This window comes from Oncorhynchus gorbuscha, linkage group LG06 (genome assembly GCF_021184085.1).
Source record: "Oncorhynchus gorbuscha isolate QuinsamMale2020 ecotype Even-year linkage group LG06, OgorEven_v1.0, whole genome shotgun sequence".
Classification (NCBI taxonomy): Eukaryota; Metazoa; Chordata; class Actinopteri; order Salmoniformes; family Salmonidae; genus Oncorhynchus; species Oncorhynchus gorbuscha.
The window spans coordinates 91,371,258-91,396,257 of NC_060178.1; the positions used below are offsets into that span (position 1 = coordinate 91,371,258).

At 42.5% G+C, this 25,000-nt stretch overlaps 1 protein-coding gene across 4 annotated transcripts in view; it reads left to right on the forward strand.

Annotated features, from left to right (window-relative positions):
- l3mbtl2 (L3MBTL histone methyl-lysine binding protein 2) overlaps nucleotides 1-25,000 on the forward strand; it is a 74,228-nt gene that overhangs the window by 20,909 nt on the left and 28,319 nt on the right. For 3 of the 4 annotated variants that reach the window (XR_006839368.1, XM_046354520.1, XM_046354523.1), the window contains exons 2-14: nucleotides 2,223-2,299; nucleotides 2,687-3,180; nucleotides 3,415-3,568; nucleotides 3,712-3,845; nucleotides 3,979-4,102; nucleotides 6,107-6,189; nucleotides 6,301-6,418; nucleotides 6,604-6,738; nucleotides 18,125-18,213; nucleotides 18,384-18,633; nucleotides 18,726-18,787; nucleotides 18,964-19,068; nucleotides 24,727-24,877. Coding sequence is in view for 3 of the 4 variants with exons in the window: in XM_046354520.1 (XP_046210476.1) it covers nucleotides 2,806-3,180; nucleotides 3,415-3,568; nucleotides 3,712-3,845; nucleotides 3,979-4,102; nucleotides 6,107-6,189; nucleotides 6,301-6,418; nucleotides 6,604-6,738; nucleotides 18,125-18,213; nucleotides 18,384-18,633; nucleotides 18,726-18,787; nucleotides 18,964-19,068; nucleotides 24,727-24,877 (1,780 nt within the window). In the remaining variant the exon portion in view is untranslated. Of the gene's footprint in view, nucleotides 1-2,222; nucleotides 2,420-2,686; nucleotides 3,181-3,414; nucleotides 3,569-3,711; nucleotides 3,846-3,978; nucleotides 4,103-6,106; nucleotides 6,190-6,300; nucleotides 6,419-6,603; nucleotides 6,739-18,124; nucleotides 18,214-18,383; nucleotides 18,634-18,725; nucleotides 18,788-18,963; nucleotides 19,069-24,726; nucleotides 24,878-25,000 lie in introns of those variants that run through there. The other variant, XM_046354521.1, reaches the window with a different exon arrangement.

Here is a 25,000-nt window from a genome sequence, read left to right on the forward strand (position 1 = left end):
GTCCAGTGTGTGTGTGTGGAGTCCAGTGTGTGTGTGTGTGGAGTCCAGTGTGTGTGTGGAGTCCAGTGTGTGTGTGGAGTCCAGTGTGTGTGGAGTCCAGTGTATGTGTGTGTAGAGTCCAGTGTGTGTGTGTCTGTGTGTGTAGATTCCAGTTTGTGTGTAGAGTCCAGTTTGTGTGTAGAGTCCAGTGAGTGTGTAGGGTCCAGTGCAGGTCGCCATTTGATTAGCTATTTAACAGTGTTGTGGCTTGGGGGTAGAAGCTGTTCAGTGTCCTTTTAGTTCCAGACTAGGTGCATTGGTACCGCTTGCCATGCGATAGCAGAGAAAATAGTCAATTTTTTACTTTACATTTATTTAACTAGGTAAGTTAGTTAAGAACAAGTTCTTGTTTTCAACGATGGCCTAGGAACAGTGGGTTAACTGCCTTGTTCAGGGGCAGAATAACATATTTTTACCTTGTCAGCTCAGGGATTCGATCTTGCAACCTTTCGGCTACTAGTCCAACGCTCTAACCACTAGGCTACCTGCCGCCAATGGCTAGGGTGGCAGGAGTGTTTGACAATTATTTTGTTCTTCCTCTAACACCGCCTGGTATAGAGGTCCTGGATGGCAGGGAGCTCGGCCCCAGTGATGTACTGGGCTGTACTCATCACCTCTGTAGTGCCTTGCAGTCAGGTACCTTGCAGTTGCCGAACCAAGCAGTGATGCAACTAGTCAGAATGCTCTCAATAATGCAGCTGTATAACCTTTTAAGGATCTGAGGGCCCGTGCCAAATCTTTTCAGCCTCCTGAGGGGTAAGAGGCTGTTATGCCTTCTTCACAACTGTGTGGGTATCTGTGGAACATGTTAATTCATTAGTGATGTGGACATGTTCATTCCTTTATGAATTGGACATTGTAGTGGAGCTTAGGACCTGCACCACTACAGCCCCATCTATGTGGATGGGGATGTGTTCGCCTCTCCATTTCCTGTAGACCATGATCATCTCCTCATCTCCTCATCTCTTGAGGTAGAGGTCATTGTCGTAGCACCACACTGCCAGGTCTTTGACCTCCACCCTATAGGCTGCCTCATTGTCACCGGTGATCTGTCGTGTTGTCAGAGAACTTGATGATGGTGTTGGTGTTGTGTGCAGCCAAGGAGTCGTGGGTGAACAGGGCGTACAGGAGGTGTAAGAATATGTCGAAGATAAATACATAACGCAGAGACAGAGGACGAGAGGTCAAAAGGACAAGAAGTCAATAGAGTAATAACGATTAAGGGAAATTGTGTTTTTTCTGTAATAGGGAATTATTGATCACTGGTTCAGAGACATGGGAGGAATATGTCTTCTGAAATAGGATACTTGTTATTTGGCCATTGGCTATTTTTATTGCAAGGAATTCTAATTGGTCAACTACAGGCTAGGGCTGGGTTATAAAACTACATGCTGTCCCTTTGTTCTGTGGCATCACTGAGGACAGGGGAGAATGACAATCTACCTCCCCATATGATTTGTCCTCTTTGAATAAACCTATTTTACTCCCCCCGATTTGCTTTGGAGTTTGTGTTATTGAAGAATAACATAAATTGCTAACAGAGGGGGCTAAGCAGACACCCCCGTGGGGCCCCCTGATGGTCAGCGTGGCGATGTGTTGTTGCCTACCTTGGATTATTGACTTCTGTGGGGTTAATGTGTGAATACTGTGATGGCCCTGTATCTACAAATCTTTTTAGAACCCTGTTTTAGCTGTGTGTGTGCAATTTGGTGCCTCTATCACCAAAGTTACAATCCAAAAACATAGCTGCCTCACTACATGGAATTGTATGGCTCAGCTTCCAACATTATAACATTTATGGCACAATATGGGCCAATAATTGAAGGTAGTGCTTTCAAAGTGGGTTATATTATATATAATTTGTAAGGTAATTTCATGACCTTTCAGAACCACTTGTCAAACAAAGTTTCAAATGTATCAGGGGTTCATTTTTAAAGGAACTAATACATGTAATTCTTATATGTACCCTAGAGGTCAATGGTCAAAGTTATGTTGACCTGAGCATTCTGAAAATGTGTCAGATGGATAACTGTGAATCTAAGTGTTCCAATGATATATGATTAGAGGGTATATGTGAGCAATAAATTGTTGATTGATATATAAGTTGATCGATTACATTGGTTAATTGATTGATTGGTTGATCATGCCAAAATATTTCTGATTATACAATACCACCAATCCAGATAGCAGTGGCATGCCTGAAGCAGCGGAAAACTACAACTCCCAGAATACCTTTCACAGGAATAAACACGAAGAAGCGGTAGGTGACTAACATGTGTTACTGAGGCTGATTTTGCAAAGTTGTTTTAAAGCGAAGGGATTCAAGTGTACATTGCTAGAATACTAATAAACGAAAGTTAAGATTGCTTTTACAGTGTTGGTGAGTGGTAGAATAGATTCGGAGAAACGCATAGCGAGGTTACTGCACTAATACTCTGTTAGCTTGCTAGCTAGCAAGGTAGCAAACTAATGTGTTAATTGTTGAATGCCACTGGATGTGCAATTATTTTTATGTTCGATATTAGAGAAGACATGAAGAAATTAAGATTTTGTTTAAAGTATAGAATATACTTCTGATGCAAGGAGCACAGGTCCCATTTTAACCAATAATGTGATGTCAAATTCAATCTTGCCCCTTTGGTTACAGAGTGCAGCCCCAGGAGCAGTGGTATGACATCACAGGAGGCAACAAGAAGGAAGCCCTGACTCTAGACTTTGACTGCCTGACGTCATTCTCAAAACAGTCCAATCACGTGCCAGAAGACGATGCCCGAACGCTGTGTGGCGTATGGGTGTGGCAAGTCGTGGGAAGATGGTGTTACTCTGTATAATTTCCCTAACAATGACACAGAGGAGTTTCACAAATGGGAGAAGCAGGTCCAGCGGACTCGGAGCAACTGGACCGCCTCGCCGAACTCCCAGCTTTGCTGTGAACACTTTGGTAAGGAGTGTTTTGAAAACAAGCCCTACCCCGTCCTCAAGGCTCTCGCTGCCAAAGGACAGCTGAAGCTGAAGGATGGGGCTGTCCCCACAGTGTTCATACGGCCCCCCTGCACCTCCTGTGAGGGCTTCGGCTGCAACGTGTGCACCCCCAAAGCCCAGAGACGTGGCGTCCCTGTAGAACCACAGGAATATGACACGGTGAGTATGTGACCGTTAGTGTTGTGTGTCAGTGTCCATCTGACATTGAGAAAAAACAGCGCAATACTATACTTTTGTAAACAAGCGGTAGCTTGCTAGATTTATAACATAAGGTTGGTAATCTGATGTTAAAGACAGTTTATTTAATAGCTGAAGCACAGTTCCCATGTTTCAGAATAGTTCAAATCATACATGACCCTCTCTCTTACCCAACCTTGTTCCTCTCTCTGAAAGGAGGATGTTGAGGGGGGACCTCTGCAGTCGGATGACACTGATGCAGAAGATGACGATGACGACGAAGATGAAGATGAAGATGAAGATGATGAAGATGAGATGGATGATTCTTTTGGAGATTACTACTCTGCTCTCACTATAGATGACGGACCGGGTGAGGGAAGACTGCGTTAGCCTGTTGATATAAAGTTAATTATTTAGCCTGCTGATATAAAATTCCAGGCAAGGATACTCATCATGGATCACCAAAACCACCGATCTGTTCTGTAACATATTCTCATCCTCTTCCCTACACAGTGGTGTGTGAGATGTGTGGCTTCAGCGGGACCAGAGACACCTTCTATTCCAAGACCAAGCGTTTCTGCAGTGTCTCCTGCTCCAGAGCCTACTCCTCCAACTGCAAGAAGTCCTCTATCCTGGCACGACTTCAGGTGAGAGAGAATATCTTTCTGTGTGGTACAGGTGGTGAGGCTAGATGTTTATAGACTTTATACTGTATAGCCTTTTATAAAGCCTTTTATATAGCATCACCCTTGGCTTAACTCAATGTTTTATTTTCTCCAGGGAAAGCCTCCCACCAAGAAGGCCAAGGTGCTGATTAAGACTGCCTGGTCCACCCAGATGGGAAACATGATTGCTTCTCTGGGGAGCAGTCAGGACAACAGCTCCTGCTCTACTGGACAGGATGGTGAGACCACTTGGAGGGCTTTTACATTGCTGGAGTAGTGGAAAAGCCTAACTTTTAATTTGGCTCTATACTTCAGCGTTTTGGATTTGAGAGAAAATGTTTCATATGAGGCGACATTGTCATATCTGTTTTGCGGTTTAGAAATGAAAGTGCTTTGTATCTAGTCTCCCCATTTGAAGGTGTCTTAAGTATTTTGACAATTTCACTTGTAGTGTAATAAAGTAGTGAAAAGTTTAAGATTTGGTTCCATATTTCTAGCACACAATGACTCCAAGCTTGTGACTCTACAAACTTGTTGGATTGTTTAACCTTTATTTAACCTGGCAAGTCAGTTAAGAACAAATTCTTATTTACAATGACTGCCTAACCCGTGCGACGCTGGGCCAATTGAATGCTGCCCTATGGGATTCCCAATCACGGCCAGTTGTGATACAGCCTGGAATCGAACCAGGGTCTGTAGTGATGCCTCTAGCACTGAGACTGCCTTAGACCGCTGCGCAACTCAGGAGCCCATTTGCAGTTTGCTTTTGATTATGTTGTGCCCAATTGAAATTAATGGTAAATAATGTATAATTACGGATAATCATGCCCGAATCGTGAAAAATAATGAGTGAGAATGTCCCCATTCGCTGTTGAAAAAGCAGCAGCTATTCTTCTTGGGGTCCACACAACATAGAACATGACAAAATACACAACACTAATGGACAGGAACAGCAACACACATTTAAACTAAGAACACTATGACTAAATAACAATATGACTGTTTTTTAAAGAAGGAGAAAATAAACACAAATAAATAATACTGAGAATAATGTGTGTGTGTACACACGTTATTCCTCAAGGTGTTTTTTATTTATATATAAATAAATCACACTACCATTCAAAAGTTTGGGGTCACTTGGAAATGTCCTTGTTTTTCAAAGACAAACTAATTGTTTTGTCCATTAAAAAACATACACTTGATCGGAAATACAGTGTAGACATTGTTCATGTTGTAAATGACTATTGTAGCTGGAAATGGCTGATGTAAAAAAAAAATTTTTTTTTAATGATTTGAACATTTTAAATAATGGAATATCTACATAGGCGTACAGAGGCCCATTATCAGCAACCATCACCTCTGTGTTCCAATGGCACGTTGTGTTAGCTAATCCAAGCTTATCATTTTAAAAGGTTAATTGATCATTAGAAAACCCCTTTACAATTATGTTAGCACAGCTGAAAACTGTTGTTCTGATTTAAGGAAGCAATAAAACTGGCCTTCTTGAGACTAGTTAAGTATCTGGAAAATCAGAATTTGTGAATTCCATTACAGACTCAAAATGGCCAGAAACAAATAACTTTCTTCTGAAACACATCAGTCTATTCTTGTGCTGAGAAATGAAGGCTATTCCATGTGAGAAATTGCCAAGAACCTGAAGATCTCGTACAATGCTGTGTACTACTCCCTTCACAGAACAGCGCAAACTGTCTCTAACCTGAATAGAAAGAGGAGTGGGAGGCCCCTGTCCACAACTGAGCAAGAGGACAAGTACATTAGTGTCTAGTTTGAGAAACCGACGCCTCACAAGTCCTCAACTGGCAGCTTCATTAAATAGTACCCGCAAAACACTAGTCTCAACGTCAACAGTGAAGAGGCGACTCCAGGATGCTGGCCTTCTAGGCAGAATTGCAAAGAAAAAGCCATATCTCAGACTGGCCAATTAAAAAGAAACGATTTAGATGGGCAAAAGAACACAGACACTGGACAGAGGAACTCTGCCTAGAAGGCCAGCATCCCGGAGTTACCTCTTCACTGTTGACGTTGAGACTACTGTTTTGTGGGTACTATTTAATGAAGCTACCAGAATTAAGTGTACATTGAAAATATTAGTTAAAACATCACATCATTGCAGCCAGGAAGAAAAATCCTCTCAATCATTATATGTAAGTTAGAAGAGGGGAAGCATTTAGTGCCTTTCTGAGACAGACCTGTTGGTTCTCCCTATTCCCCTTGTCATATAGTTGCAGCAACAGGAAACTTTGACTGGGGTGCTTACCTGGAGAAGGCAGGCTCTCTTGCTGCTTCAGTGGCCTGCTTCAGACATGCAAGTCTTCCTTTGCACTTATTACAATACTATTCTATTTTAAAGTTGCGTAGCAATAAATTGCTTTCTTTATTCTACTGGTGAACTAACGTTGCTGCTGTTCCCCCGCAGGCACCACTCTGTGCCCAGTGGGATGACATCACAGTGAGGTTAAAGGTAGAGGTCCTGAACACTAGTGCCATCCTGCCCAGTAAAGTGTATTGGATCGCCAGCATCATCCAACTTGCAGGTCAGCCAAATACTCTGAAACTGATTGATGAGACATGTAAAAATGTCACCCTATTCCCTATATAGTGCACTACACAGAGAACAAGGTTCCATTTAGGAGGCATCCTGAGACATCAAACATGATTATTATGATTTTTTTTTGTCATGGACTGAATGTTAATTGACCTCTTCCTCTCTGTTTTCCAGGCTATAAAGCTCGGTTGAGGTACGAGGGCTTTGAGGAGGACAGCAGCCAGGACTTCTGGTGCAGCCTGGGTTCTGGAGACATGTACCCCATCGGATGGTGTGCCATGACCGGCAAGCTGCTGGTGCCACCACAGGGTGAGTGACCTCCGCAGGTATAGAGTACTATAGGTCTAAAAGTTTTAGTTAACATTTCTGTACAAAAAATATTTAAAAAATGTGGGTAATGAGAAATCTTTTTTATTAAGCAGTATCTGAAGAAGTGCAACAATTTGATTACACTTTAAAAAAAAGTGGGTTCATTAAATGTTTTGCTAGTGGATCAATACAGTGCATTCAGACCCCTTGACTTCTTCCACATTTTGTTACGTTACAGCCTTATTCTAAAATTGATGAGGACACATTTTTATTTAATCAATCTACACACAATACCCCATAATGACAGGTTTTTAGACATTCTTGCTAATTTCTAACAAAAAGTAAAACTGAAATACCTTATTTACATATGTATTCAGGCCCTGGTCACTGATGGTCCTCAGTCACATTCACTTTATCTTGGATTCCACAACGACATTGGAATCTAAAACTATCACTCTTCCAATTTTACTCTTGTTTAATTGTTGCACTAGCTGAGGAGTTTAGACCCCTGGTTCGTTTGCTTAATTGTACATATCCAAAATGCTAGTTGTCCATTTGTATACTGTTATTTCATTGTTTCCCCCTAAGGACATTTGTAACAATTTATAGCCTACTTTAGAATGTTTCTCATTACTCAGTCATGTGGCGACACCTAGTGGACTACATTCATATTATGGCTATTGAAATGCCACTGATCACTGTTAACATTTTTCAATATCTGAAGGTTATACTCTTTTATTTAAAGTGTGGCCAAAACCCAAATTGTACACTTACTTACTGACATATTTTATTTTTTAATTTCAAGGGTGTATTTAACTTCTTTCTTAGGTCGGTTAGACCTCACTAAGGGTAATCAACGGATGCCGAGTAAGAGAGAATTTCTGCTGCTAAGTTTAAAATTAGTATATATATTTTTTCTTTGAATGGTGTTGTACTATCAATTATATTTTATTTTAGTGTATGTTGAGAATGGGTGAGGAGGTGGGTTATGTTGGTATTATCCAATGATTCTTGTGCTCTGTTTCTCTAAGTTTTTGTTTAATTCAATGTTTTATTTTCATGTAGCTTCTCTCTCAATCTCTCTTCCTCATTTTTCTTCATTTGACTTCTCCTCTTATAAGGATTCATGTCTAGTTCAACAACAAGTCAGCATGATATTTTGGGGCTTCCAGTCAGACTGGTGACATGGAACATTTGCATGTTGTGGAGGGCTAATTAAGAGCTTCAGAGTATTTTCACATCTGAACAGCCTGAATACTTATAGGTGCTTTTCTTGAAGAAATTAAATATGTGTTAACGACCACACTAGATTGCGTAAAGCCTGGGTTGGACTAGCTTTTCATTCTAATTTTAACGGCGAAGCCAGGGAAATCGCAATAGTGATTCACAAACAGGCACAGTTTTCACCCTCTCAGATCATTTCAGATCCTGGAGGACGTTATACAATAGTTAGTGGACACTCTTCCAGACCCCTGAAGTACTTGCAAATGTTTACGCCCCTAACTGGGATGACACTAGATTTAAGAGATCTCTTTTCGCCTCTCTCCCTAATCTTGACACCCACCGTCTCATCTTTGGTGGGGACTTTAACTGTGTTATTGAACCATGACTCGACCGGTCTAATCCCAGAACACTTACTCCTTCCGGGATGGCAAAAGCTCTTTCTACATTCACGACCCAAATTGTTTGTGTTTATCCATGGCACTTCCCCCACCCTGTCACAAAAGACTTCTACTTTTCTCATGTTTATCAAGCCTACTCACTCATAGACTACATTTTTTTTAGAGCCCTTCTCCCCTCAGTTAAAACTACAGAATATTCTGATATTGTAATTTCGGACCATTCCCCCACATTCTGGACATTCTGGCTCTCACTCCGAACACAAAAAAACCCATTTGACTTGGAGATTTAACATGGCCCTATTGTCTAACAAAGAATTGTTCAACTTTTTATTTCAACTAACATATATGTATTCATTCAAAGGAATAAAAATAACAACAACTCCCCCTATCTTCTTTGGGAGACTTTCAAATCTGTATTACGGGGAAAGATAATTTCAAGAACTGCTGGACTCAATCCTGGCAATAGACCGCTTCACCAAACTTCACCATCCCCTGACTATACGCATAGAGGTTGAAACTTCAAACTCAATTTAATCTACTTTCCACTGATAAAGCAGAGTTTCTGTTGTAACAAATTAAGGGGACGTACTACGAATATGGTGACAAGGCCAGCCGCTTTTTGGCACCCCAACTTAAACGCCAGTCAGCATCTCAGTTATATAACTCTTCCTGTAATCTTACAAGTGATCCCTCTAATATTTATTCAAGTTTTGTGTCCATTTTATTCTAACCTCTACAAATCCAAACCCCCATCAGATATTACGGTTATGGACAACTTTTTAGATAACTTGGATATTCCATCCATTTAGTATGGACATCAGTGAAGTTCTGGACAACCCTTAACATCTAGATGAGATAACAAAGGGTCTAAAGTTAATGCAAAGTGGCAAGGCCCCAGGCCCTGATGGCTTCCCAATCGATTATTCAAAAAAATTCCCAGATCAACTCGCCCCATTATTATTAGGTATGTTCACCGGCTCGTTATCACAGGGCTCTCTCCCCACGACGCTAACTCAAGCCTCCATATTACTTATACTCAAGAAAGATAAAGGTCATTTCACTTTTGAGCTCTGATGTTAAACTATTAGCTAAGGTTCTAGCATGCCGGTTGGAACCCTGGCTCCAGGATGTCATATCTGATGATCAAATCGGTTTCATCAAAGGGTGACAACTGTTTTCCAATGTACGTCATCTTTTGAACATTTATACTCTCTCCTTCTCTCTCCAGACACTAAAATGGTTGCTTGTCTTGATGCAGTGAAGGCTTTCCACCTGGTGGAGTGGGATTATTTATTTCAGTTTTGATAAGATTTGGTTTTGGGTCCAATTTCATCTCACGGATACGTATGCTCTATTCTGCTCCTACGGCTCGCGCAAACACCAACTCTCAACATTCGAATACTTCCGCCTATCCAGAGGGAGCTGTCAAGGGTGCCTTATGTCCCCACTCCTTTTTGCACTTGCAATAGAATTGCTTTCCTTGGCCTTAAAATGATGATCATCATCTTTCACTGGAATCCACCGAGCTGGTGAAGAACACAGTGTCACTGTACGCAGATTATCTACTATTATATATCACTAACCCTGTGTCGATAACGATGCATTTTTTAAACACATTTGGATCATTCTCAGGTTACAAATTGAACATTCAGAAAAATGAATGCTTTCCCTTCAACACCACTGCCTTTACGTCTGTCGCCCTCTGGTTTTTCCTATTGAGGTGTGAATATAACACATTCTCTGGCTACCCTCCATAAAATAAACTTAGCAAGTCTAGTCACATGAGTTAAAGCAGACTTACAACGCTTGGATAGTCTGCCTCTTCTTAGCTGGCAGAATCCAATCTGTTAAAATGAACATTTGACCTAGGTTTCTGATTACTAGATTATATGATATTATGCTTTCCTCTGAACCCTCTCCAATCAACAAGGAGGCCCTTAGGCTTAACTCCATATGCTCGGTTAAGTTTAATTCAGTTCAAGGTCTTGCACAGAATTCACTACACCAAAGAAAATTCCTCCCAGACACAAATGACGTGATAGATGTTCAATCACTTCGGCAGACCACACCCATATGTTTTATTCATGTTCTAAGATGTCTGATTGTTGGTCATTCTTTTTTAATACTCTCTCTAAAATTCTAGATATTGACCTGCAGGCTTGTCCTTTGATTGCTATATTTGGAGTTCCATCTTTGTTGCCTAGTCTCACTAAAAGTAAAGCAGATGTTGTAAAGTTTGCTTCCCTCATAGCATGCTGGCAGATCTTGCTTAATTGAAAATCCTACACTTATAAAAAACACTTTGAGAGGTTGTACTGATAATGTTTTCTTGAGATGGCAGCCTTTTAATTTCCTTTTTTGAACAGTAGCCTTCCATTTATCAGGAGTATGAATGTTGGCCAACAGGGGATATGAGAGGGTGTGGGAGGGAAGGGATAGCATGTTTTGATATTTTAGATTTATTTTTGTGTATGTACATTACCAGTCAAAAGTTTCAACACATGTACTCATTCAAGGGTTTTTCTTTCTTTCTTTTTTTGACATTGTACAATAATAGTGAAGATATCAAAACGATGAAATAACACATATGGAATCATGTAGAAACCAAAAAAGTGTTAAACGAATCAAAATATATTTGAGATTCTTCAAAGTAGCCACTCTTTGCCTTGATGACAGCTTTACACACTCTTAGACATACATAGCCCTCACACAGCCTGGAATTGTGTTGGATCACTGTCCTGTTGATAAACAAATTACAGTCCTGCTAAGCGCAAACTAGATGGGATGGCATATCGCTGCAGAATGCTGTGGTAGCCATGCTGGTTAAGTGTGCCTTGAATTCTAAATAAATCACAAAGGTTGTCACCAGCAAAGCACCATCACACCCTCCTCCATGCTTCACGGTGGGAACCACACATGCAGAGATCATCTGTCCACCATCTGTCTCACAAAGTCACGGCGTTTGGAACCAAAAATCTCTCATTTGGACTCATCAGACAGATTTCCACCGGTCTAATGTCCATTGCTCGTGTTTCTTGGCTCAAGCAAGTCTTTTGTTATTATTGGTGTTCTTTAGTAGTGGTTTCTTTGCAGCAATTTGATCATGAAGGCCTGATTCACGCAGTCTCCACTGAACAGTTGATGTTGAGCTGTGTCTGCTACTTGAACTCTGAAGCATTTACAGTTGAAGTCGGAAGTTTACATGCACTTAAATGACTTGGTCATTTAAACACAAATTTCTTGTTAACAAACTATAGTTTTGGCAAGTCTGTTAGGACATCTACTTTGTTTTTCCAACAATTGTTTACAGACAGATTATTTCTCTTATAATTTACTATCACAATTCCAGTGGGTCAGAAAGTTTACATACTTTAAGTTGACTGTGCCTTTAAACAGCTTGGAAAATTCCAGAAAATGATGTCATGGCTTTAGAAGCTTCTGATAGGCTAATTTACATAATTTGAGTCAATTGGAGGTGTACCTGTGGATGTATTTCAAGGCATACCTTCAAACTCAGTGCCTCTTTGCTTGACATCATAGGACAATTAAAAGAAATCAGCCAAGATCTCAGAAAAACAATTGTAGACCTCCACAAGTCTGGTTCATCATTGGGAGCCATTTCCAAATGCCTGAAGGTACCACGTTCATCTGTACAAACAATAGTGCGCAAGTATAAACACCATGGGACCACGCAGCCATCATACTGCTCAGGAAGGAGACACGTTCTGGCTCCTAGAGATGAACGTACTTTGGTGAGAAAAGTGCAAATCAATCCCAGAACAACAGCAAAGGACCTTGTGAAGATGCTGGAGGAAACGGGTACAAAGTATCTATATCCACAGCAAAACGAGTCCTATATCGACATAACCTGAAAGGCAGCTCATCAAGGAAGAAGCCATTGCTCCTAAACCTCCATAAAAAAATCCAGACTACAGTTTACAACTGCACATGGGGACGAAGATCATAGTTTTTGGAGAAATGTCCTCTGGTCTGATGAAACAAAAATAGAACTGTTTGGCCATAATGACCATCATTATGTTTGGAGGAAAAAGGGGGAGGCTTGCAAGCCGAAGAACACCATCCCAACCGTGAAGCACGGGGGTGGCAGCATCATGTTGTGGGGGTGCTTTGCTGCAGGAAGGACTGGTGCACTTCACAAAATAAATGGCATCATGAGGCATGGAAATTATCTCAAGACAACAGTCAGGAAGTTAAAGCTTGGTCGCAAATGGGTCTTCCAAATGGACAATGACCCCAAGCATACTTCCAAAGTTGTGGCAAAATGGCTTGATGACAACAACGTCTAGGTATTGGAGTGGCCATCACAAAGCCCTGACCTCAATCCTATAGAAAATATGTGGGCAGAACTGAAAAGGTGTGTGCGTGCAAGGAGGCCTACAAACCTGACACCGTTACACCAGCTCTGTCACGAGGAATGGGACAAAAATCACCAAACTTATTGTGGGAAACTTGTGGAAAGCTACTTGAAATGTTTGACCCAAGTTAAACAATTTTAAAGGCAATGCTACCAAAAACTAATTGAGTGTTTGTAAACTTCTGACCCACTGGGAATGTGATGAAGGAAATAAAAGCTGAAATAAGTCATTCTCTCTACTATTATTCTGACATTTCACACTCTTAAAATAAAGTGGTGATTCTAATTAGCCTAAGAAAGGACATTTTTACTAGGATTAAATGACAGGAATTGTGAAACTGCATTTAAAAAAAATGTATTTGGCTAAGGTGTAAATGTCAGACTTCAACTTTATTTGGGCTGCAACTTCTGAGGCTGGTAACTCTAATGAACTCTGGGTTAGGGTTTCCTGTGGTGGTTCTCATGAGAGCCAGTTTCATCATAGCGCTTGATGGTTTTTGCGACTGCACTTGAAGTTCTTTAAATTTTGGTAAAAAGACTTGGTCTGTATACCGCCCCTACCTTGTCACAACAAAATTGTCTCAAACGCATTAACTTTCAACAGGTGTTAGTTTAAATGAATTCAAGGTGACCACCTCATGAGTCTGGTTGAGAGAATGCCAAGAGTGTGCAAAGCTGTCATCAAAGCAAAGGATGGCTACTTTGAAGAATCTAAAATATATTTTGATTTGTTGAACACTTTTTTTGGTTACTACATGATTCCATATGTTTTTTCATAGTGTCGATGTCTTCTATTATTCTACAATGTAGACAATAGTACAAATAAATAAAAACCCTTGAATGAGTAGGTGTCAACTTTTGACTGGTACTGTATGTGTGCATATGTGCGTATATTTATGATTTCCAATTGTATGTTTTATTACATTTTTATGTGTGCTGCTTTTGTTGTTAAGGGGAGGGAGGTGTTTCAATAAGTATAAGGGGATAAAAGGATGTACCTGTTCAAGTTGTAATTTGTGTTTCTTTATATTCACCCAAATCTAGATAGCTGATGTTCTGAAAGAGCTGCAAAATCTGGACCCCTACAAATATACCCTACCCTGTCTTTCTAATGTCTTCGAAAGCCAAGTTAACAAACCGATTACCGACCATTTAGAATCACACTGTACCTTCTCCACTATGCAATCTGGATTCAGAGCTGGTCATGGGTGCACCTCAGCCACGCTCAAGGTCCTAAACGATATAACTGCCATCGATACGAGACATTACTGTGCAGCCATCTTCATCGACCTGGTCAAGGCTTTCGACTCTGTCAATCACCACATTCTTATTGGCAGACTCAACAGCCTTGGTTTCTCAAATGGCTGCCTCGCCTGGTTCACCAACTACTTCTCAGATAGAGTTCAGTGTGTCAAAACGGAGGGCCTGTTGTCCGGACCTCTGGTAGTCTCTATGGGGGTGCCAGAGGGTTCAATTCTGGGGCCGACTCTCTTCTCTGTATACATCAATGATGTCGCTCTTGCTGCTGGTGATTTTCTGATCCACCTCTACGCAGACGACACCATTCTGTATACTTCTGGCCCCTCTTTGGACACTGTTAACTAACCTCCAGACGAGCTTCAATGCCATACAACTCTCCGTCCGTGGCCTCCAACTGCTCTTAAATGCAAGTAAAACTAAATGCATGCTATTCAATCGATCACTGCCCGCACCTGCCCGCCTGTCCGACTAGCATCACTACTCTGGACGGCTCTGACCTAGAATACGTAGACAACTACAAATACCTAGGTGTCTGGTTAGACTGTAAACTCTCCTTCCAGACTCACATTAAGCATTTCCAATCCAAAATTAAATCTAGAATCGGCTTCCTATATCGCAACAAAGCATCCTTCACTCATGCTGCCAAACATACCCTTGTAAAACTGACCATCCTACTGATCCTCGACTTTGGCGATGTCATCTATAAAATAGCCTCCAACACTCTACTCAACTAATTGGATGCAGCCTATCACAGTGCCATCCGTTTTGTCACCAAAGCCCCATATACTACCCACCACTGCGACCTGTACGCTCTCGTTGGTTGGCCCTCGCTTCATACTCGTCGCGAAACCCACTGGCTCCAGGTCATCTACAAGTCTCTGCTAGGTAAAGCCCCACCTTATCTCAGCTCACTGGCCACCATAGCAGCACCCACTCGTAGCACGCGCTCCAGCAGTTATATCTCACTGGTCACCTCCAAAGCCAATTTCTCCTTTGGTTGCCTTTCTTTCCAGTTCTCTGCTGCCAATGACTGGAATGAACTGCAAAAATCTCTGAAACTGGAAACACTTACCTCCCTCACTAGCTTTAAGCACCAGCTGTCAGAGCAGCTCACAGATCACTGCACCTGTACATAGCCCATCTGTAAACAGCCCATCTATCTACCTCATCCCCATACTGTATTTATTTATTTATCTTGCTCCTTTGCACCCCAGTATCTCTACTTGCACATTCATCTTCTGCATATCTACAATTCCAATGTTTTAATTGCTATATTGTAATTACTTCGCCACTATGGCCTATTTATTTCCTTAACTCCCTTATCTTATCTAATTTACACTCACTGTATATAGACTTTGTTTTCTGTATTATTGACTGTTTGTTTATTCCATGTGTAACTCTTTGTTGTTGTATGTGTCGAATTGCTTTGCTTTATCTTGGCCAGGTCGCAGTTGCAAATGAGAACTTGTTCTCAACTAGCCTACCTGGTTATATAAGGTTGAAATAAATAAAATTGCCAATAAAAATGTATACATTATTTATTTTTTAAATTAAAAGTAATGCACTTGAAACAAAAAGCAATGAGACTTGAAATTGAGCTCAGGTGCATCCTGTTTACATCTAGATGTTTCTCAAACTTGGAGTCCACCTATGGTTAATTCAATTGATTGCGTTCAACACCATAGTGCCCACAGAGATCATCACTGAGCAAAGGACCCTTGGACTCTACACCTCCCTCTGCAACTGGATCCTGGACTTCCTGATGGGCTGCCCCCAAGTGGTACAGGTAGGCAACAACACGTCTGCCATGCTGATTCTCAACACTGGAGCCCCTCAAGGGTGCGTGCTTAGTCCCCTCCTGTGCTCCCTGTTCACCCACGACTGTGTGACCAAACACGACTCCAACACCATCATTAAGTTTGCTGATGACAACAGTGGTAGGCCTGATTACCGACCATGATGAGACAGCCTATAGGGAGGTCAGAGACTGCCAGGACAATAACCTCTCCCTCAATGTGAGCAAGACAAAGGAGCTGATCGTGGTCTACAGGAAAAGGCGGGCCAAACAGGCCCTCATTAACATTGACGGGGCTGTAGTGGAGCTGGTCGAGAGTTTCAAGTTCCTTGGTGTCCACATCACCAACAAACTGTCATGGTCCAAACACACCTAGACAGTCGTGAAGAAGGCATGACAACACCTTTTCCCACCTCAAGAGACTGAAAAGATTTGTCATTGGTCCCCAGATCCTCAAAGTTCTACAGCTCCACCATCAGGAGCATCCTGACCGGTTGCATCACGGGCTGGTATGGCAACGGCTCGTTATCTGACCTTGAAGGCGCTAAAGAGGGTAGTGCATACAGCCCAGTACATCACTGGGGCCGAGTTCCTGCCACCAGTACCTATATACTAGTCGGTGTCCAAAAAATTGTCAAAGACTCCAGTCACCCAAGTCATAGAACGTTCTCTCTGCTACCACACGGCAAGCAGTACCGGATTACCAAGCGCCAAGTCTAGGACCAAAGGGCTCCATAACAGCTTCTACCCCCAAGCCATGAGACTGCTGAACAATTAATCAAATGGCTACCCGGACTATTTACATATCTATGCATAGTCATTTTTACCAGTACCTATGTGTACAATTAACTAACCTGTACCCCCAGCACATTGACTCTGTATAGGTACCCCCTGTATATAGCCTCGTTATTGTTATTTTATTGTTTTTTCATTATTTTTTTACTTAAGAAAATATTTACCAAATAAACTGAAATCTTTCTTGAACTGCATTGTTGGTTAAGGGCTTGTAAGTAAGCATTTCACGGTAAGGTCTGTTGTGTTCGGCACATGACAAATAAAGTTTGATTTTGATTTGACATGATTTGGAAAAGCATACCTGCCTATATAAGGTCCCACAGTTGAAAAAAACAAGCCATGAGGTCGAAGGAATTGTCCATAGATCTCAGAGGGGGTGGCAGCATCGTGCTATGGGGATGTTTTTCAGTGGCAGGGACTGGGAGACTAGTCAGGATCGAGGGAAGGATTAACGAAGCAAAGTACAGAGAGATTCTTGATGTAAACCTGCTCCAGAATGCTCAGAACCTCGGGCTGGGGCGACGGTTCACCTTCCAACAGGACAACGCAGGAGTGGTTTCGGGACAAGTCTCAATATCCTTGAGTGGCCCAGCCATTGACCTGAAAATAGCTGTGCAGCGACACTCCCCATCCAATCTGACAGAGCTTGAGCAAATCTACAGGGAAGAATGGGAGAAACTCCCCAAATACAGGTGTGCGAAGCTTGTAGCGTCATACAAATCAAATTTATTTATATAGCCCTTCGTACATCAGCTGATATCTCAAAGTGCTGTACAGAAACCCAGCCTTAAACCCCAAACAGCAAGCAATGCAGGTGTAGAAGCACGGTGGCTAGGAAAAACTCCCTAGAAAGGCCAAAACCTAGGAAGAAACCTAGAGAGGAACCAGGGTATGTGGGGTGGCCAGTCCTCTTCTGGCTGTGCCGGGTGGAGATTATAACAGAACATGACCAAGATGTTCAAATGTTCATAAATGACCAGCATGATCGTATAATAATAAGGCAGAACAGTTGAAACTGGAGTAGCAGCACGGTCAGGTGGACTGGGGACAGCAAGGAGTCATCATGTCAGGTAGTCCTGGGGCATGGTCCTAGGGCTCAGGTCCTCCGAGAGAGAGAAAGAAAGAGAGAATTAGAGCGAGCATATGTGGGGTGGCCAGTCCCCTTCTGGCTGTGCTGGGTGGAGATAATAACAGAACATGGCCAAGATGTTAAAATGTTCATAAATGACCAGCATGGTATACCTAAGGAGACTCAAGGCTGTAGTTACTGCCAAAGGTGCTTCAACAAAGTACTGAGTAAAGGGTCGGAATACTTATGTTTAATGTAATATTTCAGTGTTTTATATTTTATAAATTTGCAAACATTTCTAAAAATCTGTTTTTGCTTTGTCATTATGGGGTATTATGTGTAGATTGATGAGAAAAACTAACAATTTAATCAATTTTAGAATAAGGCTGTAACGTAACAAAATGTGGAAAAATTGAAGGGGTCTAAATAGTTTCCGAATGCACACTATTGGTTGTATGTCCCTTTTCTAGCTGTGCACCAGAACATCTCTGACTGGAAGGAGTATCTGATGAACCGGCTGGTTGGAGCCAGAACTTTGCCTGTGGACTTCTATATGAAGGTAACGTGTGTCAGACATACTTTTTCTTTGTGGTAGAACCAACCAAATTACCACATCTCTCCACCACTGCCCCTTGTCTCTGTAATGGCCTTCCCTTCTCTCTCTGCATGTCTCTTTCTCTCTCTCTTTCTCTCTCTCTCTCTCTCTCTCTCCTTCTTTCTCTCTCTCAGCTGGCCGAGAGTATGAAGTGTCCGTTCCGTACTGGCATGCGTGTGGAGGTGGTGGACCGCACTCTGGTGAGCCGGACACGGCTGGCAGTGGTTGACACTGTGACCGGAGGCCGCCTAAGACTGGTCTATGAGGACGGGGAGCAGGAGGCCAAAGGGGAGCCCCTCTCTGATGTCTGGTGCCATATGTGGAGCCCCCTTCTGCACCCAGTGGGCTGGTCCAGCAAAGTGGGTCATGTCATCAAACTGGCTGGTACGGGATTAAACCAACTTGTGCACGTGGGAGGGGGGGTTGTTTTCTGTTGATAAAGTTGAAGGTTGATAATATGAAATGTTCTTCCACAGACATTGACCACCCAACATTCCGTAAGGTGTACTGTGATAGCGTCCCCATGCTGTTTAAGAAGGTCAGTATACAGACTGATCATATTAATCAATGTCTATCTATAGCTCATTTGACTAATACCAGAGGAGTCTGCAAAAGATGCACAAATAGAGTGCTGTGTTTCTGCATGCCACAACGGCTTGTTTCATGACTGGACTTTTATAACACTGTTATGCCTCTCTATGACCCCCCCCACAGCCCAGGACTGTGTACATGGAAGGAGGCTTCTTTGAGGTGGGAATGAAGCTGGAGGCCATCAATCCTGTAAACCTGGGCAACATCTGTGTGGCCACTATACACAAGGTAATGATTGAGAGGATTCTCATTCTTGGCTGCAATGCTGTAATCTTTTAACTAATATTGTCTATGTACACTTAATTTGGCTCTATACTCCAACACTTTGGACTTGATATTAAATGTTTTATATGAGGTGACAGAACAGAATGTCACCTTTTATTTGAGGGTATTTTCATGTTTTTCGGTTTAGAAATTAAAGCACTATGTATCTAGTCCCTCCATTTAAGGGTGTCATAAGTATTTGCACAATTGTACTTATAGTGTATTAAATTAGGGATTAAAATGGATTTAATTGTAATTTTTTGTCAACGATCTACACAAAATACTCTAATTTCAAAGGAAGATTAAAAATAAATTGGTGTTCTATCTTGATTTTAGATAATTATTCAATGCATGTTAGAATCCCCTTTGGCAGTGATTACAGCTGTGAGTCTTTCTGGGTAAGTCTCTAAGAGCTTTGCACACCTGGATAGTACAATATTTGCACATTCTTTAAAAAACAAGTTGGTTATTGATCTTTGCTAGACAGTCATTTTCATGTCTTGTCATATATTTTAAAGCTGATTTTAAGTCAAAACTGTAACTCAGCCACTCAGGAACATTCAATGATGTCTTGGTAAACAACTCCACTGTAGATTTGGCCTTGTGTTTTAGGTTATTGTCCTGATGAAATGTGAATTTGTCTCCCAGTGTCCGTTGGAAAGCAGACTGAACCAGGTTTTCCCAAGGATTTTGCCTGTGCTTAGCGCTATTCCATTTATTTGTATCTTAAACTCCCTAGTCCTTGCCGATGACAAGCAAAACCCATAACATGAAGCAGCCATCACCATGCTTGAAAATATAAAGAGTGGTTCTCCCAAATATAACACTTTCTTTTCAAGACATAATTTATTTTCCACAGTTTTTGCATTATTACTTCAGTGACTGATTGCAGACAGGTTGCATGTTTTGGAATATGTTTATTCTGTACAGGCTTTCCTTTTCACTCTGTCATTTAGGTTAGTATTGTGGAGTAACTCATGTTGTTGATCCATCTTCAATGTCCTCCTATCGCAGCCATTAAACTGTAACTGTTTAAAAGCAGGGTTTCCCTATCTCGGCCCTAGGGACCCCAAGGGGTTCATGTTTTGGTTTTTGCCCTAGCACTACACATCTGATTGAAATGAACTCATCATCAAGCTTTGATTATTTAAATCAGCTGTGTAGTGTTTTAATGGCTTCTTCTGTCCAGCAAACTTGTGATTCAACCTGTTAAAAATAAATATATATATTTTTTAACCTTTTATTTAACCAGGAAGGCCTCATTTACAACTGCGACTTGGCCAAGATAAATCAAAGCAGTGTGACAAACACAACAGAGTTACACATGGGATAAACAAATGTACAATCAATAACACAATAGAAAAATCAGTATACAGTGTGTGCAAATGAAGTAAGAATGCAAGACAATAAATAGGCCAACAGTGGCGAAGTAATTACAATTTAGCCATTTACACTGGAGTGATATATGTGAGGATGATGTGCAAGTAGAAATACTGGTGTGCAAAAGAGCAGAAAAACAAAAACAAATATGGGGATGAGGAAGGTAGTTGATTGGATGGGCTATTTACAGATGGGCTGTGTACAGCTGCGGTGATCGGTAAGCTGCTCTGACAGCTGGTGCTTAAAGTTAGTGAGGGAGATATAAGTCTCCAACTTCAGTGATTTTTTTTTTTTGCAATTTGTTCCAGTAATTGGTAGCAGAGAACTGGAAGGAAAGGCGGCCAAAGGAGATGTTCGCTTTGGGGATGACCAGTGAAATATACCTGCTGGAGCGCATGCTACGGGTGGGTGTTGCTATGGTGACCAGTAAGCATAGATAAGGCAGAGCTTTACCTCGCAAAGACTTACAGATGACCTGGAGCCAGTGGGTTTGGCTACGGATATGTAGTGAGGGCCAGCCAACGAGAGCATACAGGTCGCAGTGGTGGGTAGTATATGGGGCTTTGGTGACAAAACAGATGGCACTGTGATAGACTACATCCAATTTGTTGAGTCGAGTGTTGGAGGCTATTTTGTAAATGACATCGCCAACGTCAAGGATCGGTAGGGTAGTCAGTTTTACAAGGGTATGTTTGGCAGCATGAGTGAAGGAGTCTGGAAGGAGAGTTTAAAGTCTAGCCAGACACCTAGGTATTTATAGTTGTCCACATATTCTAAGTCAGAACCGTCCAGAGTAGTGATGCTAGTCGGGCAGGCGGGGGCTGGCAGCGATCAGTTGAAGAGCATGCATTTAGTTTTACAAGTATTTAAGAGCAGCTGGAGGCCATGGGAGGAGTGTTGTATGGCGTTGAAGCTCGTCTGGAGGGTTGTTAACAGTGTCCAAAGAAGGGCCAGATGTATACAGAATGGTGTCGTCTGCGTAGAATCACACGCAGCAAGAGCGACATTTTTGATATATACAGAGAAAAAAGTCAGCCCGAGAGTTGAACCCTGTGGCACCCCTTAGACTGCCAGAGGTCCGGACAACAGGCCCTCCAATTTGACACACTGAACTCTATCTGAGAAGTAGTTAGTGAACCAGGCGAGGCAGTCATTTGAGATACCAAGGATGTTGAGTCTGGCGATAAGAATACAGTGATTGACAGAGTCGAAAGCCTTGGCCAGGTTGATGAAGACGGCTGTACAGTACTGTCTTTTATCGATGGCAGTTATGATATCATTTACGACCTTGAGCGTGGCTGAGGTACACCCGTGACCAGCTCGGAAACCAGATTGCATAGCGGAGAAGGTATGGTGGGATTCAAAATGGTCAGGGAACTCTTTGTTCACTTGGCTTTTCGAAGACTTAAGAAAGGCAGGGCAGGATGGATATAGGTCTGTAAAAGTTTGGCTTTAGAGTGTCTCCCCCTTTGAAGAGGCGGATGACCGCTGCCACTTTCCAATCTTTAGGAATCTCAGACGATACGAAGAGAGGTTGAATAGACTAGTAATAGGGAATTCAACAATGGCAGCAGATCATTTTAGGAAGAGAGGGTCCAGATTGTCTAGCCAAGCTGATTTGTAGGGATCCAGATTTTGCAGCTCTTTCAGAACATCAGCTGTCTGGATTTAGGTGAAGGAGAAGCGCGGGGGGGTGCGGAGCTGTTGACTGGGTTTGGGATTGCCAGGGGCAATATTGAAATTCTCGATTGTTGTGGATTTATCAGTGGTGACAGTATTTCCTAGTCTCAGTGCAGTGGGCAGCTTTGAGGAGGTACTCTTATTCTCCATGGACTTTACAGTGTCTCCAAACTCTGTGGAATTAGTGCTGCAGAGTGCAAATTTCTGTTTGAAATATCTGTCCCAACTGACTGCATGTATTGGTTCCTGACTTCCCTGAAAAGTTGCATATTGTGGGGACTATTCGAAGCTAGTGCAGTACGCCAGGGTGTTTTTGTGCTGGTCAAGGGCAGTCAGGTCTGGAGTGAACCACGGGCTATATATATTCTTAGTTCTACATTTTTTGAAAGGGGCATGCTTATTTAAGATGGTGAGGAAAGCACTTTTAAGGAACAACCAGGCATCCTCTACTGACGAGATGAGGTCAATATCCTTCAAGGATACCCGGGCCAAGTCGATTAGAAAGGCCTGTGCGCAGAAGTGTTTTAAGAAGCGTTTGACAGTGATGAGGGTTGGTCGTTTGACCGCGGACCCACTACGGACGCAGGCAATGAGGCAGTGATCGCTGAGATCTTGGTTGAAAACAGTAAAGGCGTATTTAGAGGGCAAGTTGATCAGGATGATATCTATGAGGGTGCCCATGTTTTACGGATTTGGGGTTGTACCTGGTGTAGGTTCCTTGATAACTTGTGTGAGATTGAGGGCATCTAGCTTTGATTGTAGGACGTCCAGCGTGTTAAGCATATCCCAATTTAGGTCACCTAGCAGTACGATCTCTGACGATAGATGGGGGGGCTATCAATTCACAAATGGTGTCCATGGCACAGCTAGGAGCTGTGGGGGTCTATAACAAGCGGCAACAGTGAGGGACTTATTTCTGGAGAGACTTTTAAAGAAAAGTAGAAGCTCGAACTGTTTGGGCATAGACCTGGATAGTATGACAGAACTCTGCAGGCTATCTCTACAGTAGATTGCAATTCCGTCCCCTTTAGCAGTTCTGTCTTGACGGAAAATGTTGTAATTAGGGATGGAAATGTCAAAAATGTTGGTTGACTTCCTAAGCCAGGATACATTTACATTTACAGACATGGCTAGGACGTCTGGGTTGGAGGAGCATGCTAAAGCAGTGAATAAAGCTAATTTATGGAGGAGGTTTCTGATGTTAACATGCATGAAACCAAGGCTTTTACGGTTACAGGAGTCAACCAATGAGAGCACCTTGGTGTGATGCTGGAGGCTGCAGGGCCTGGGTTAAACTCTACATCACCAGAGGAACAGAGGAGGAGTAGGATAAGGGTACGGCTAAAGGCTGTAAGAACTGGTCGTCTATTGCGTTGGGGACAGAGAATAATAGGAGCAGATTTCTGGGCATGGTAGAACAGATTCAGGGCATAATGTACAGACAAGGGTGTGGTAGGATGTGAGTAATAATAAGACAGTGGAGGTAAACTGAGGCAGAGTGACGATGAGAGCAGTTGCGTCTCTGGAGGCACCAGTTAAGCCAGGTGAGGTCTCCGCATGTGTGGAGGGTGCGACAAAAGAGCTATTGAAGGCATTTAGGATGGGGCTGGGGGCTCTTTAGTGAAATAAAACAATAATAACTAACCTAAACAGCAGTTGACAGGCATATTGACATTAGGGAAAGTCATGAGTAGCCGAGTGATCATAGGGTCCAATGAGCAGCAATAGGTGAGTCAGGGAGCCATTCGGTAGTCGCTACTACGCTTGGCAAGCTGGAGACACGGTAATTCAGAAAAATAGTGGGCGTGGTCAGCAGATGGATTTTTGACGACATCGCAATGGAAAAGCCTGTTGAAACCACCTCGGACGATTACGTCGGCAGACCAGTTGTGATGGATCGGCGGGCCTCCGTGTCGGCAATAAAGGGTCCAGGCCAATTGGCAGAAGAGGTATTGTAGCCCAAGAATTAGCTGATGGACCTCTTCAGCTAGCCAGGAGATGGGCCTAGCTCGAGGCTAGCTCAAGTCTAACTGCTGCTTGCTTCGGGACAAAGACGTTCGCCAGGAGTAGCCATTCAGATTTCAGCTTGCTAGGTGCGATGATCCGGTGTAAAGGTCCAGAGCTTGCTGTACGAATCCGGAGATGTGGTTGAGTAAAAACAGTCCGATATGCTCTGGGTTGATATCGCGCTGTGCAGTCTGGCAGGTATTGACCGAGCTGAGGCTGGCTGGTGTCCGAGTCAACGGTGAAGACCCCTTGCCGTGGCTAACTGACTACTAGTTAGTTAGCTGGCTTGCTTCTGATGGGGGTTCTGGTTCTAAAGTATAAAAATAGCAGATCCGTACCACATTGGGTGAGGCGGGTTGCAGGAGAGTATATTCAGTCCGTAAATTAAAATTGAGTTTAAAATATATATGAAAAAATATGGGGGGGAAACGAGGAAAACTATTATTTACACAGGATATGACAAAACACACGTCCAACTGCTACACCATCTTGGATTACCTTGAAATGGAGTCTAGTAGCAAGGTAACTGTTGTTACTCTCTCTCTTTTCTCCCAGGTGCTGTTGGATGGCTACCTGATGGTGGGCATTGATGGCACAGATGGGTCGGGTGATGGGTCTGACTGGTTCTGCTACCATGCTTCCTCCCATGCCATCCTACCCAAGGGATATTGCCAGAAGCACAACATCCAGCTCACACCACCCCCTGGTAATACCCTACACTCTCTCTCTCCCCCTACTCTTTCTCTCTCCCCCTATTCTCTCTCTCTCCCCCTACTCTCTCTCTCCCCCTACTCTCTCTCTCTCTCTCCCCCTACTCTCTCTCTCTCCC